At 39.1% G+C, this 16,614-nt stretch overlaps 1 protein-coding gene across 2 annotated transcripts; it reads right to left on the bottom strand.

Annotated features, from left to right (window-relative positions):
• Positions 1-40: 40 nt before the first annotated feature.
• On the bottom strand, positions 41-16,017 carry LOC139138661 (uncharacterized). 2 transcript variants are annotated; one of them, XM_070707148.1, is made up of 4 exons: positions 6,798-7,121; positions 3,560-3,876; positions 2,687-2,837; positions 41-2,328 (listed from the first exon to the last, which is right to left on the bottom strand). In XM_070707148.1, exons 1-4 carry the CDS (start codon positions 6,982-6,984, stop codon positions 2,165-2,167), a joined length of 819 nt encoding a protein of 272 aa, XP_070563249.1. In that variant the 5' UTR covers positions 6,985-7,121; the 3' UTR covers positions 41-2,164. The 2 variants fall into 2 exon arrangements, with proteins under 2 accessions (XP_070563249.1, XP_070563256.1); XM_070707155.1 differs by lacking the exon at positions 6,798-7,121 and adding an exon at positions 15,800-16,017 and having other exon boundaries at positions 1,798-2,328.
• Between the last annotated feature and the right edge of the window lie 597 nt (positions 16,018-16,614).

A 16,614-nucleotide genomic window follows, 5' to 3' on the forward strand; every position in this document is an offset into this window, starting at 1 on the left:
ATACATACTGCTTCAAATATCGACAGGATGAGACAAGTCATGACAAGGAATTAACTCGTTTTAATATGACAACACATGTCTTATAATACAAGGTAAGAACCAGACTATGTCACTCCATATAAAAATTTCAGAAAAAAATTAAGGTGATGGTTTTTCAGTGGGTATGTTCAGCTGTCGTCTGCTGTCATTTTTTGGCGGTAAGAATCGAGGTCGGACATTCGATGCACAGTCTGTCTCCTCGTCTCTTTCTTTGATCTCAACGAGCTTCTGATATGCGTCGTCTATAAATTCCCTCTTTTCCTCGGGTGGTATGTGTGAATTTGTTCAAACACAGAGTATCATAGACAGAGTGGCAACACTTGCATGCCTTTTGTTCCATGGTCGTCTCGGTAGACTATTGGCTTTTCATATTAAAATGAGCTTCAAAGGTGTAAACTTTTTAGAGGCTTGTTCGTGGTTGATAATTACACGAGATTATGCGAAACATACGACGAGATGGCATCGTACTGCCAGTCGCGTAGCAACCATAGTTACTTTGTGAGCTCTCAGGCCAGAACAACTGCTTCACGCCAATCAAAACATAACACGCCAGCAGTTTCATAAACATGTCCTTTCTTGACGCACGTGTAAAAGACGGTATGACTGACCGTAAACCATTGAGTAAAACCAGACAGTATCGATAAAAGACTTTCAAATTTGGTTCAAACACACTCATTAAGAGGAATTTTTAAAACGGTAAAACCCACTTTCCTGAAGCTCAAAACATTCCCGTTTTTGCCAGCACATCAATTCCGATCAGCACCACACGACAACAACAACACAAACTTTGTCGAACATACTTTCGATCAACAATTGGTGAAATCCGAAAATTACCGAAGGGTGCATGGTCGGCACTCTTCGGAAAAGAGAGCCAAGAGCTTCGTGAGGCGAGGCAAACATGGATTGCTTACGTAACCGCTTCACGCCTTAAACAATAGGTGTTGCCACTCTGTGTATGTTACTCTGTGGTTCCAACTGGATGTCGATAAGCCTGCAGACGAAAATGCACCATGGTGTGACTAACTTATCTGTGTGAATGTATATTTTTGTGGCTCAGCGTACGATAGGTATCAGGCACAAACATCATGCACGACATCAAATACGCTGTCATAAGGAGAAACAAATGTTTATACCTGATAATATATTATTTTCTGAAAGGATAATAGCCTCGTTTTCCAGGACTAAGGAAGATTGGCATTTGCATCTTCAAGAACAAAGCCGATTAAAGCAAGGCTAGCAGCCTGGCTATGGCTTACATGAGCAAATGATCTGCCGGTGGCTGCGCTGTGCTAACAAAAAGGGTCCGGCATCTGTCAAGTTTTCTTGTCAATTGAAGAAGTCCCACTCTCAGTGTCTTTCAAATCATTGGACAATATTGCGCTTGCTTCGGTATTTACGACTTTCTCGCGAGATCAGCACGGTACATTCACGGTACACGGCTAGCCAGATTTGCTGATCCATTTCCGTACACGGTATGCTTCGTCGACAGATTATTTGAGATTGAGCGTGATTTGAACATAAAACAAAGCTGGCATCATCAATGAGCACTGCAATCTATACTTTTTGGATCGCTCAAACAAACATTGGGTCTTTTGTCACCCTTGGTTTCACGGCGAATGTTCCAAAACTTCGGAGGGATATTACGCCAAACTACCAAGGGAACCAATCGTAAAGTACTTATCGTAACGACAATCAATAACTTTTCACATACTCTTGTAACATGTTGCCTTGCTTGGAATATTTTACATGCAAAATGTTAATATTCGGTTGGTTTTTGTTTGAATTCATTCATCAGCTTTTATCTAGTAACAGACTGTACATCTGAAAGACATACCAGAGGGAAATGTGTTTAATCGTTTAATCGTCAGTACTGTAGTAGGGATAGTGACCATTACGAAGATGGGAAACAGGCGTGGCCATTACAAAAATGACAATTACCTTTAAAATTATTACAAATAAATACAGGATGAGGCACATCAGGACAGAGCATTTATTAATTTACTTCTTTAGTGACACACGTCGTGTAAAACGAGAGCAGAACCCAATTAATGACTTATGAAGGAAATTCCGAAGACCAGTGATCCAATGGTTGCAATTCCATGGCATAATCACCTATATTTTGCTTTCATTTTTTGGCAGTAAGAAGCCAGATCGGACATTTGAAACATAGTCTACCCTCCTCGTCTCTTTCGTTGAGTTCAACGAACTTCTGATATGCGTCCTCGATAAATTCCTTCTTTCTGTCGGCTGGTATGTGTTGGATTTGTCCAAACAGGACCTCGATCGAGTCTGTAGATAAAATGCATCAGTATACGATTAACGTTTCTATATGAGAAGTAACAGTGGCTGGGTTTCCAAATACGAATCTGCTAGTCTCCTGAACATGAAAAAAATCAAACAAAAACCACCAGTTACCTGAAGGTTTGATTGTTCTTTAAAAAATCATCCTTCTTTTATTAAAGGAACTTGGCAACACAGCATGTAGGCATTTTTGTCTAAGTGTATGAGTGGCATTTTCTACAAAGAGCACGATGCACAAACAAACTATCACCATTGAAGCTATAAATGTGCAGCATTCGCTTTTGCAACACGGTCACCTCTCTCGAAAATTGTAGTTTGCAATCATATTAACAGTACTGTTACTCACTCTTGACATCCTCTTCACTGTAGCTTCCATACAAATAACTGTCCCTCTCCAAGATACGAGCTTCAGAAAATCCACACTCAACAGCAAGCTGTTCTAGTTGATTTCTGGTTCCTCGAAACAACAATGCGGCGTACACGTCGTAAGAATAATCCTAATTATAAAAAAGGGAACAAAATTAAATCAAAATAAGTGTTTCCCTCCTAATTTTATTCTTAAACCCTTTATGGTCAAATGTCACCGCTTCTTCTTGAAGCTAACATGGACCTCTCTCTGTCTCCCTATTCCCCTCTCGTCTTCATTCCTCCTTTTCCTGTCTGTCTGTCGCTGTCTGTTCTCTGTCTGTTGTCTGTCTGTCTGGATCTCCTCTCTGACTCTCTGCTCTCTCTCTCTCTCTCTCTCTCTCTCTCCTCTCTCTCTCTCTCTCTCTCTCTCTCTCTCTCTCTCTCCTTCTCTCTCTCTCTCTCTCTCTCACCTCGACTGGAGATAACAAAGGAGAGGAATATGTCTTCACAGTATTTAACGGTAACTCTAATGTCCTCACAAGTGATCGGGGAGAGGTACTTTACATGTGCATAATTTTTTCTCGATCATTGTCAATTTATTCATTTGATAACTTTTGATTTATACATTTTACATTATACATTGGCCTTAAACCTAATGTAATTGAATAAAAGTTTATGAAATAAACATACTTTCATTATTTGTTAACAAATCTTGCGATGTTACCGAACAACATTATTGCACAATCATGAACAGTCACACACAAATCATTCTCGACTTGTCTTTAAGGTCAGGATCAGAAAGCATTGCAAACTGTATTTACTAACTTTAATTAGAGATCACATGACACTGTTTATGTACATATAACAATACCTTAGTCAATGGTTTCCACTTTGGGTGATCCGACATGTACTGCCCCATGATTTCAAGAGTTCCGAACGCGTTCCCATGATGGAAATTCATCAGATAGTATCCACCAGGTTCCAGGCACCAACAGACGTTTTTGAAGAAAGCTTTCTTGTCGTCTATGAACTGGAACACTCCGATCGACATGGCTTTAGTGAAGGCACTCTTCCATTCTGGTTTCAGAGATGACGCATCGGTTGCGTCAGCTACTTCATAAGCAGTTTTGTCCTCTTCAAAGTTTACCTGCCTTGCCACGTCGATAAACTCTTTACTTTTGTCATAGCCTGAAATGGAAGATTAATGTAGTCAATTTAATAGAAAAATACTCCACCAAATATCCCCATATAAACGCTGTCACGGTTTGCACAACTGGTGGAAAATTTATTTACCTGTACACTCATCATGTATTCGTTATGGTGAATGATCTATTGCTTGATGAATGATATACATGTACGCGCATTTTGAAGCGACACGTATAGAATGCAGGCAGTCCAGGGCGGCACCTGAACTTCGGTGTATTGGGGACTGCGTATGGCCAAAGGAAGTGAATCTAGACATAGCTATAGTCCATCGAGGGTTTATGATACATATCTCATTTTAGGTCATGGACTTTGAAAATTTGTATTCTAGTAGCGAAAGTTATTTTGCATGTTTACGTTAGCTAATTAGTCCTTTTGCGTATTTATCGAGCTTTCACAATTTTGCGTATAAAACTTGATGAACTTGACTAAGGCAAGTAAACTTGCCATAGAAAGTGATAATATAATAGTAAAACAGCAGTGAAACACTTTTTGCATTTTCATTTCAGCTAATTACCAATTTAATATGTTAATTATATTTTTAACTGAGGCTGTACACAATAAATATTGCTTGTGATGTCAATCATAACAAGTCGCAAATTCGATGCAACAATATATACGTGCCAATTAACAAGCAACTGAATCAAATACTGCACTACCACGTGCACATTTTAAGTTCATATCTATTCTTTGTGTGTGTTTAAACGTGAAGGTAATGTCCAATTTCGACTGACGTGAGTCCGTTAAGTGAGGTTATATACAGTGTCCAAAGCTTGTGAACGCAAATGCTACAACTCGGCACTGATAAAATGGCTCGGTCTGTTTACTTTGATGTAGCTTATTAGAAATAAGGTGATTGTACATATATAACTGACAGTTTCTTATTTTCAGCGTATACTATAACTTCCCACATTACTGATGCTACCACTTCCCTATCCTGATCACTTTACTCTCCCCAGTCATGACAATAATATGAGCTTTCAAAACCATACAAAGATATATCGGTGTCATTTAAAAATAAAGGTAGGAAGGACACTGTTCGCTGTCGAATAGAACTGAGCTTTTAATCAGTGAAATCGATAAAACCGGCAATAAATACTGGAATTCATATTAAAAGGCTGAATTATGGCGACTTTTCTTTGATTAGAATGTCGAAAGTTGACAGATAAATGTTCTGTAGATTGATTTCGGACCTGCACCGTGATATGGCCTTCTCTTTGCATGGTCCTCGCCGATTACAAATTATGATTTGTAACTTTGTCTGCTAAAGTTAACGTTATGGCAACGAGGTGATCGGCGAATATGACAGTCGATTCTTATCATCACACCAATCCTTTTCTAATTCAAATCAAAGGTAAAATGAACATTGTTCTGTCTGTGTAGCCTGAACACGATTGGAACTAATTTGCGATAAGTGGATTTTCATATTTTGCAAATTTCTCAAAAGTGTTAGGTCCCATGTAGCTGAATGTTGCAATATCGCAAGTTACTCATAAAAACAAGTGTGTAATATCAAAAGAAAAATAGATAAGATAACATTTGTAGATTAAATCGACATTACTTCACCATTCAATTATCCCAAATTAGTTCCAATCGTGTTCCTGGAAATCAACTACTGAAAGACCCGAACAGCAAAGGTATTTTCTTTTTCGCAGCAATTTTTCAGGATGGCAAAGTACATTATGTATGTTATAGGCGGAGGAAACTGGGAGGTAAAAACAAGAGGACAGCGTACGAAAGAGGGAATGCTCGATTCCCTGTAGTACAAAAATGTTGAAGGGTTCACTTGAATTTTGATGAGTAGACGGGAGGAGCTAACGAATGAAATGAGACAGAACAGCTGACAAACCGTACACCTTAAGGGGTTTCACTGCCAAAGAAAGAGCACGGTCCATACACATATATGCACAGTAAGAGGCGAGCGAACAGCCGAACAACTTAGTTCTTCTATTAACTGAGTCAAAGAGCAGCTAACTGTGTATCGGTGACTATACAGGGACAAAGTCTTGAAAGATATAGGCTAATCTGAGTCAAACGTTTGTGACTGTTATACGTCTAAGCAGTACCGCAGCTATTCACGTGATTCAAGATTAACGACGAATAAATATGATTAGGGCACGGGATTATCGATCAACATCCCCATCGTATTTACCGAATTTGTTATCATAACGTAACTTATAGACCGTATATAAATTCGGATGCAGAGAAGTTGCCTTCTGTCAGCAATGGGATTGTCTTTTCAAAATTTCAGCAGTGAGGTTCAAACAGCTTACAAATCTGAACCCCCCCCCCCAAAAAAAAGAGGGTTCGAGGGCAATATTTCTTTGAGTATGTTGATTGCGTCAGTGATCAAGCAAAATGCAACCAGTGTATTTTATTTTTAAGCGCAGCAGGTAAAGTAAGTGACGTTTTTATTCTGACAATTCAAGAACACATGTCGTCCCGGCCAACACACTGTTTGCTATTCATCAATTTTCAGACATAAAAAAAGCAGCAAGATATAGGAATGTTAAATAAGATCTGCCTACCTATCTTTCTTATGTGTTCGTGTATGTATGTATGTATGTATGTATGTATGTATGTATGTTTGTATTATGTATGTATGTATGTATGTATGTATGAATACATACATAGATATTACATAGATATTACATACGTCGTACGTACCTACCTACCTACCTACCTACCTACCTACCTACCTACCTACCTACCTACCTACCTACCTACCTACCTACCTACCTACATACATACATACATACATACATACATACATACATACATACATACATACATACATACATACATACATACATACATACATACATACATACATACATACGTATACATACATACATACTACATACATACATACATACATACATACATATACCATTTCCATATTATACCTGTAATCGCTTTAATATTTCCCCTGTCCGCAAGAAGCTTAGTATACGCCCCCGTTCCACAACCTATGTCCAGGACCACGTCATCAGGACCCCAGTCCAAACCTGACGACAGCCACTGCCAACAAATGTCCCACTGTTTCTTGCGTAGCTCCGCATATTTGATTCCAGTATCGGTTGAGAAGTTCATGTTCCTTTGCTGAGTATTTTACGACACTAAATATTATCCAACAAGAAATACGTCACGTGAACAGACGAATACAACATTTCGATCCGACAAGATCGAGCAGCGGTTTACCCGGACCCTTGTTGACATCAAATGAACATGTGACTTCCGGGTTGAGTTGAGTTCATGCTTGCTTACAACATAAGTTCATTCAAAGACTGTCGATATATATACGAGAAACGTAATTCCATGACATGTATTTAGGTAGGAGGGATAAGAACTCATTTCATTGAGCGTGCATCAAAACCGCATGACTTCCTTACCTTGTTCTTGACTGTCCAAATGTCGAACATCGAGGAATAGCGGAGATAAGCAGTCATGGATATTAGACGTGTTCAATTCAAAGTCTTATCAGGAGAGGCACGACTTACAAGTACATGAAGCAGAAAGGAAAGCAGAACGAAATACAGAATCAAGAAAAAAGGGGCAAGTGTACGTGGCTTTCTACTGTCTGATGACAAGTGCGACTTTGCTGCAAACGAACAATACTATCTTCGCGTTCATCGAGAACAGAAAGACCACAGTGCGGAGACGAAAACGACGAAGAAATACTGAAAAGACGTAAAGTTATAGTGAGAACTGACACGTTGACTTTTGTCTTCGTAAGAAACATATTCAATATGCTATTCCCTTAAAAGATGTAGTAACGGTATTTTCCAATCTGCAATATACGGAATCTGCCTGCAGGACCCAGTGTGCGTATAAGTAAAGACATCGTGGCCACGTCAATCTGTTTTCCATTTCGCATTTACTCGTTTCGCGGGAGTGAGGGGGTCTCAACTGAACAGGCGACTAAAAATGCGACCTGTAAGCTTAGGTTTTCAGCAACAAAATTCTTGTAACGGCGCCAGCGTTGACAATGCACAGTATTTGTGCATGTGTGTTTTGGCGTACAAGCTTGGGCTTCCTGTGTTGATATGGATCTTGAGCAAAAAGTCTGCGAGAATGTTCAGAACCGTCTGCACACAGTCCTTTTATCAATGCCGCCTGTATGTCCTGTCTGTATTGCATGTCTATGTACTCGTGAATTCTCACAAATGCCAGAGTATGTGTACGTTACCGCGTATCTACTGTGTTCGTACACACATGTGCAAACATATGTATGTATGTAAATAGCTGGGTCAAAGAGCAGGTAACTGTGGTATCGGTGACTACACAGGGACAAAGTCTTGAAATATGTTATGTTTATCTGAGTCAAACGTTTGTGACTGTTATACGTCTAAAAGGCAGTAACCGCAGCTATTCACGTGATTCAAGATTACAACGAATAATATGATTAGGGTACGGGATTATCGATCAACATCCCCATCGTGTTTGTACCGACTTTTGTTGTCATACTTTATAGACCATATATAAATCGGATGGGATAAGTTGCCTACGTATACTGTCAGCAATGGGACTGTATTTCAAAATTTCAGCAGTGAGGTTCAAACAGCTAACAAATCTGAACCCCCCCCCAAAAAAAAAAGTAATTTAAAATAAAATAAAACGGGGTTCGAGGGCAATATCTCTTTTGCATGTTGATTGCGTCAGTACCCAGGCAAAATGCAACCGATGCATTTTATTTTAAGCGCAGCAGGTAAAGTAGGTTGACATTTTCATTCAGACTATTCAAGGACACATATCGTCCCGGCCAACACACAGTTTGCTATTCATATCATCATCAACAAAAAAAAATACGGCAGCAAGATATAGGAGTGTTAAATAAGATCTGCTTATTATCTTTCTATGTGTTCGTGTATGTATGTATGTATGTATGTATGTATGTATGTATGTATGTATGTATGTATGTATGTAGTATGTATTGTTACGTGCAGAGAAAACTAACAAAAGGGTGAACTCAGCAGTTAATGTTTAAACAAAATTTATTACAAAAATAAAACTAATTGCTAAGTCAGGGATAGAGTACAAGCTTTAAAAGTGTACAGACTACTTATCTCAGCTGGGACGGCAAAGCTCCAGTCTCAGAGTTGTAACAGTCAGTCGGATGAATGAACAGTCCTTTGGCTTGCAGGCTTGAAGCTGCACAAAGTCCACAGTATAAATCCAGCGTTGACAGTGAAGGTCTTGAAAAGTCTTGAGAATGACTACTGCTGGAGTTTAGTAACACACAAGAGACACGATCCCAAAAGTCTGACTGGAAGCTGTGCACGTCCCTTTATAAAGGCATATAAGAACAATCTAGAACTTTTATTGACATGCTAATTACTGTTCTAAAATTATCTCTCTTACACAACTAATCAACTTTCCAGAACATTCCAAACATGACTAATTGAATTCAAGGTTGTGAGGTCATTAAGGGCAGTGACCTTGAGAATGTTCTAGACTAATTGAACTCAGGTCATGATGAGTGTGGGGAAATGACCTACATAACATACCCCCTCTTCAAAAAGAAAATTTTTCAAAGAAAAATCTTTCTTTTACAAATGTAATCTTGAAAAGGATTTAAGTACTCAAATTTTTTTTTTTTTTTTTTTTTTTTTTTTTTTTTTTTTTTTTGTGAACAACAATAAAATTTCTTGAAAGTGAACAACAATAAACTCTAAATACGAGAGAGACAGTCTGCAATTAAATTGTCTCTGCCTTTGATATGTCTAATGTCAAGATTAAACTCCTGTAACATTAAACTCCATCTTAGCAATCTCTGATTTTTGCCTTTAAATTTCTGCAGAAAAACAAGAGGGTTGTGATCAATATAAACCACTATTGGCTGATTTGAAGAAGTAACATAAACTTCAAAATGCTGTAAAGCTAATATCAAAGATAAACACTCTTTTTCAATTGTAGAGTAGTTTCTCTGGGATTTGTTAAATTTGCGTGAAAAATAGCAAACAGGATGATCTATACCATGACTATCCTCTTGCAATAAAACAGCACCAGCAGCCGTATCACTAGCATCTACAGCTAATTTGAATGGCAAAGTGAAATCTGGTGCAGACAACACTGGGGCACTTTGCAGTATGGCTTTAAGTGTATCAAATGCCTGTTGGCATTGCTCTGACCAAACAAACTTTACTTTCTTTTTAAGTAAGTTAGTCAAAGGCTCAGTAATTGTGGAGAAATTTGGACAGAATTTTCTGTAGTAACCAGCCATACCGAGAAAGCGCATCAGTTGTCGTTTGCAGTTTGGTATGGGAAAACTTGAAATGGCACTGATTTTGGCATCAACAGGTTTTACCTCACCCTGTCCTACAGTATGTCCGAGGTAAGTTACCCTAGCCCAACCAAACTCAGATTTGGCAAGGTTGACAGTCAACATTGCTTTGCTCAGTCTCTCAAAGAACTTCCGCATGAGCTTGATGTGTTCCTCCCAGGTGTCACTATACAGACGACGTCGTCAACGTAGCTGCACACCCGTCTAGCCCGGATATGACGTCGTTGATCATCCGTTGGAACGTTGCCGGAGAGTTCTTCATTCCGAATGGCATCACCTTGTACTGGAACAATCCGTCTGGTGTAACAAAGGCGGATATTTCACGAGCACGATCCGTCAGAGGGACTTGCCAAAATCCCTTCAGTAGGTCAAATTTCGTCACATACTTGGCTTTTCCCACTCGGTCGATGCAGTCATCAATCCTCGGGATTGGGAAAGTGTCTGTCTTTGTTAAAGTGTTGACTTTCCTAAAGTCCGTGCACATACGATAACTATGATCTGATTTGGGAACAAGTATGCACGGCGAACTCCAGTTACTTTACTGGGTTCAATAAAGTCATTGTCCAGCAGGTATTTGACTTCTTCCTGGAGATATTTCGCTTTTGTTGGATTCAGTCTGTATGGATGTTGTTTTACAGGCTTACTGTCCCCAACATCAACGTCGTGATAGATGACGTTTGTCCTCGTTGGAACATCTTGAAACAGGTGTTTATATTCATGGAGCAGTTCTTTCACCTGTTGTTGTTGTTCTGGCTGGAGGTGTGCCAACTTTGTAGACTCCAGCTTCTCCAGGATTTCTGAGTTCTGAAGCTTGACCGAGCCCAGCTTTGAGTTTAGAGTATTTTCACTCAAGTCAGTTTCAGTATCACTATCTTCATAATGGCCAGAACTGACTGTACTGACAGGCTTTGTTTTAGTAGGATTATCCCTATCCAAATATGGCTTAAGCATATTTATGTGACATAGCTGTTTTTGTTTTCGCCTGTCAGGTGTTATTATGATGTAATTTAAATCACTCAATTTCTTATCGATTAGATATGGCCCAAAGTAACGAGCATGGAGTGGTTTGCCAGGAATTGGAAGTAGAACAAGAACTTTTTGACCTGGTTCAAACTTCCGTTTTGAGGTGCTTTTATCATATTTGTTTTCATTGACTGCTGAGATGACTCAAGATTTTCTCTGGCTAATTCACATGCTTTAGAGAGTTTCGTACGAAAATCTGACACATATTGCAAAATATTCAGACAATCATCATCGTCTGATAGGAATTTCTCTTTAACTAGCTTAAGTGGGCCACGGACTGTATGTCCAAATACAAGCTCAAATGGGCTAAAACCAAGAGACTCTTGAATTGACTCTCTAACAGCAAAGAGCAGAAAATGAATTCCTTCATCCCACTGCTTCTCTGTGTCAAAACAGTAGGTCCTAATCATGTTTTTCAAAGTTTGATGAAATCGCTCAAGAGCACCCTGACTTTCTGGATGATAGGCGGATGACCTATACTGTTTAATGCCTAGCTGATCCATTACTTGTTGAAAAATACCAGACATAAAGTTGGAGCCTTGATCGGACTGGACACATTTAGGGAGGCCAAATAAAGTGAAAAATTTGACTAAAGCTCTCACTATAGTCTTTGTCTTTATATTTCTCAGTGGTATGGCTTCGGGGAACCGAGTTGATGTACACATTATTGTCAGCATGTACTCATTTCCTGATCTTGTTTTTGGTAGGGCCCAACACAGTCTATTAGTATCCTACTAAATGGTTCTTGAAATGCAGGAATTGGCTGTAAAGGGGCCTTTGGAATGGTCTGATTTGGCTTTCCTACCATTTGACATGTGTGACAAGTTTTACAGAAATGTGCTACATCCTGCCTGAGATTAGGCCAATAAAAGTGACTGAGAATTTTATGATAAGTTTTCCTGACTCCTAAGTGACCAGCCCAGGGCGTTTCATGGGCCAGGCGCAATATTTCAGCACGGTAGGGCTTTGGAACCACAATTTGATGTTTTATAGCCCAATCGTCATCAACCAAAACATCTGGAGGTCTCCATTTACGCATGAGAATACCAGACTTTGTATAATAGGAAACAGAGCTATCTGAAGTTTTACCTTCATCATCTACCCTGTCAAACAAAGACAAAATATCTGGGTCTTTGTGTTGTTCTGCATGAGATTTGATCTAGAAAATGTCTGACTTTGGTCAGCAGAAGTTTTACTGGAAGTTTCAAATCCACGAGGGATAACGGAATGATCCGTGTCAAACACCTGACTGAGAAAGGTGTCATTTAAGTCAACATCTGTGACATTATTTTTGAGAGTATTTTGATTCTCGGAAGTTTTCTTTGACATGGCTCGAGTAATGGCACATGAAGGAAATAAATCGGGTATCTCTTGTTCAATTGGCTCTGGATCCTGATCTAAACTAGGATTATCAGTCACAAGTGGATTAGTAATGACCTTGTCCCCAGCAAGGTCGTTTCCAAGAAGAAGGTGAATCCCTTCAAAAGGCAAAAAAGCCTAATACCTAAAGCCACAGGTCCAGAAACAAAGTCCGAAGACAAATAGACATTATGGAGAGGAACAGGAATGAGTCATTACAATCTACCCCCTTAATAAGAACTTTAGAACCTGAAAATGACTTTTCAGAAAACGGCAGGGTATCTGCCAACAAAAGAGACTGGAAGCCCGGTATCTCTTAAAATTTTGACAGGGGTAGCGGAAGAGAAATCACTAGAAAGTGATATAAAACCATATGAATAAATGGTTCGAAAATACCCATAATGCTATCTTGAGAAGAATTGACCTTGACCTCATTAATTGGGGATAAGAGGGTTTAACCTCAGAAAATGTGTTGCACACATTATTAGACTCTAATTGAGTTGATGAAGAAATAAAGCCGGTGGGCTTAGATCCACTTTGACCACTTTGACCTTCACGTTTTCTTTTCAATTTGAAACATCTGACATTAAATGGCCGTCTTTCTTACAATAATTACAAGAAAGTGTACCGAACTGTTTGTCAGAAGGAGATTGAGACTTGGGATCTGATGATGTGGAAGTGTTACTTGAATTTTGTGAACTGTTTTCATTTGATTTCCTACTCTCCTTTGAAAATTCTTGGATGAAAAGGAGGAGTTAAATTTGCCTGCATTGTTTCTGTAGGAAAAGGACTGGGATGGTTTGCTGAGAAATGAAGATTTGTGAGTCAATGAGTAATCATCGGCCAAACGTGCAGCAACCTCCAATGTATCTGCCTTTTGTTCATTGATAAACGTCTTGATGTCACTCCGAATGCACCTTTAAATTCCTCAATCAAAACAAGTTGTCGTAATTTGTCATAATTCTGACTGACCTTTTCAGAAGAACACCAACGATCAAACAGTTGTTCTTTTGTTCGAGCAAATTCAACATAAGTTTGATCCTTCACCTTCTCACAATCCCTAAATTTCTGACGGTAAGCTTCAGGCACCAACTCATAGCCCTTGAGAATTAATTCCTTCACAGAATCATAATCTGAAGCCTGCTCTACTGACAACTGAATGTAAATTTCTCTGGCTTTACCCACCAAAGCACTCTGCAAAAGCATAGACCAGGACTCCTTAGGCCAATTCAGACTCTGAGCAATTTTCTCAAAATGAAGGAAATATTTATCAACATCCTTTTCTTGGAAAGGGGGACTAACCTGAAATGCTTAGTGATGTCAAAACCGTGTGAAGGGAAGGATTTTCCTGACTGTCCAAGCTCTAAACGTTTCATTTCTAATCTTTCCTGCCTATCTTTCTCTCTCTGTCTTTCTTCCATTTCTAACTGCATTTGTATTTTTTCTTTTTCTATTTGTAATTCTAGTTTCTTGATCTCCAAATTTGTCTGCATTTCTAATTCTAATTTTCTGAGTTCAGAGGTAGACTCGGGCTCATAATCTTTCAGGGTGGATTCCTCAAATTGGCCTAAATCAACTAGATGTTTGGCAATACGGTACTGTATTCCCTCTTGCGCATAGATCTTTTGACTTCTACTTTAAGGAAATTGGCCAGTGTTATGAGGTCGTCTTTTCTGAGGGAATCAAATGTGTCCTGATCAAGGTCATCCATTTCCTCTGGTTTAAATTCCGCCATGATTAAATTTCGCTGAGTTCACAGTATACAGTAGTTTTAAAAAGGCTGGCAAAATGTTGTCAAACGGCTCAAAATGTTCGTCTCCCGGACGAGCCCCCAATTTGTTACGTGCAGAGAAAACTAACAAAAGGGTGAACTCAGCAGTTAATGTTTAAACAAAATTTATTACAAAAATAAAACTAATTGCTAAGTCAGGATAGAGTACAAGCTTTAAAAGTGTACAGACTACTTATCTCAGCTGGGACGGCAAAGCTCCAGTCTCAGAGTTGTAACAGTCAGTCGGATGAATGAACAGTCCTTTGGCTTGCAGGCTTGAAGCTGCACAAAGTCCACAGTATAAATCCAGCGTTGACAGTGAAGGTCTTGAAAAGTCTTGAGAATGACTACTGCTGAGTTTAGTAACACACAAGAGACACGATCCAAAAGTCTGACTGGAAGCAGTGCACGTCCCTTTTATAAAGGCATATAAGAACAATCTAGAACTTTTATTGACATGCTAATTACTGTTCTAAAATTATCTCTCTTACACAACTAATCAACTTTCCAGAACATTCCAAACATGACTAATTGAATTCAAGGTTGTGAGGTCATTAAGGGCAGTGACCTTGAGAATGTTCTAGACTAATTGAACTCAGGTCATGATGAGTGTGGGGAAATGACCTACATAACAGTATGTATGTATGTATGTATGTATGTATGTATGTATGTATGTATGTATGTAGTGTATGGTATGTATGTATGTATGTATGTATGTATGTGTGTGTGTGTGTGTGTGTGTATGTATCTATGTATGTATGTATGTATGTATGTATGATGTATGTATGTATGTATGTATGTATGTATGTATGTATGTATGTATGCATTTATGTATGTATCTATGTATCTATATATATATATACAATGGTTTCAATCGGGTTTCGAACTCACACGTATGGTACCCAATCACCTAGCGGAGAAAGCTACAGACAAAACCATTCGGCTAAATCCCCAATCTCAAAAAGATTGGTTCATTAACCGAGCTAGAGTTGTTACAATTCTGACTGAGCCCTCTCTACTCGCTGTAGAGTTTGTAAAGCATTCACGCTCGCACACACTCTATCATACATCGCACACAAACTTTATCGAAGCAAAGCAATGAATACATCGCTTTACTGGGCGGAAGACAGCCTCGGGGACAATTCTGTCCACCAGAAGAGCTATCAACCCAGGTTAGAGAATACAATGGTTTCAATCGCGTTCGAACTCACAACGTACGGTATCCAATCATTCATTCATTCATTCATTCATTCATTCATTCATTCATTCATGCATGCATGTATGTATGTATGTATGTATGTATGTATGTATGTATGTATGTATGTATGTATGTATGTATGTATGTATGTATGTATGTACGTGTATGTATGTACGTACGCAAGTATGAATGTACGTACGTACGTACGTAAATGTATTATGTATGTATATGGAAGATAATCACACAGCTGAGAAGTTAAGCCATCCAATATTACCTGTAATCGATTGAATATTTCCCCTGTCTACAAGAAGCTTACTGTAAGTTCCAGTTCCACAGCCTATGTCCAGGACCACATCATCAGGGCGCCAGTCCAAACCTGTCGACAGCCACGACCAAAAGGTATCCAACTGACCTTTATAAAGCTCCACATATTTGATCGCAGTATCGGTGGAGAAGTTCATGCTTGTTAGCTTCAAATTAATGACAGTTCAGTGAACACACAAACTGTACTTCTTTAGGTTTTTTATTCCGTGTTCTGACAGACCAGATTGTGTCAGGTCTTAACAAGTGAGCAATGTAGAGGTCACATTAATCTAAAACAGCCTTGTGAACGATGAATGCAACCGGGGTTTACAATACAATAAATGCCAACCTACTTTCGAACAAATTTCTTTGATCAAACAATAGCAAGTTGATAACCTGTTCCATGAATGATGACCTCTGATGGACAAATGCGACTTTCATTGCCAGTGGGTCGATGCTTATGTGTAAAAATGTGGCAGTAGCAGAGCACAGTAATTTTGTTCTCGTCCATGCGTGTTTTTGTCTTGTCTGTGTGGCAGTCCTTTTGCAAAGTTTAGAAACGAACCTCACGAGAGGAATGGTTAAGACACATACGAGACAGTGGTCTGCAAGAATCAACTCGAAGCTTTAAGGAGCTTTGGTGTTACCCTCATAGGCAGTGGTCCAGATCCAAGACAATGTTGTTTACGATATTCTCGATAACATAACTATAGGTGCCGTCAGATCGATAACATAACGAGGTGGTGTACAGATCGCTCATCGACATACAGAACAGCTAGCCTGGCT

Source organism: Ptychodera flava, chromosome 1, assembly GCF_041260155.1.
Source record: "Ptychodera flava strain L36383 chromosome 1, AS_Pfla_20210202, whole genome shotgun sequence".
NCBI classification, from domain to species: Eukaryota; Metazoa; Hemichordata; class Enteropneusta; family Ptychoderidae; genus Ptychodera; species Ptychodera flava.

What these genes read in the sequence shown, in the direction of transcription:
- LOC139138661 (XM_070707148.1), bottom strand. Translation starts at nt 6,984, where the DNA reads ATGAACTTCTCAACCGATACTGGAATCAAATATGCGGAGCTACGCAAG. An exon ending in AAATATTAAAGCGATTACAG is followed by an intron (nt 3,877 to 6,797) that starts GTATAATATGGA and finishes CTTCCATTTCAG; the next exon opens with GCTATGACAAAAGTAAAGAG. An exon ending in CAGTGAAGAGGATGTCAAGA is followed by an intron (nt 2,329 to 2,686) that starts GTGAGTAACAGT and finishes TTTTATCTACAG; the next exon opens with ACTCGATCGAGGTCCTGTTT.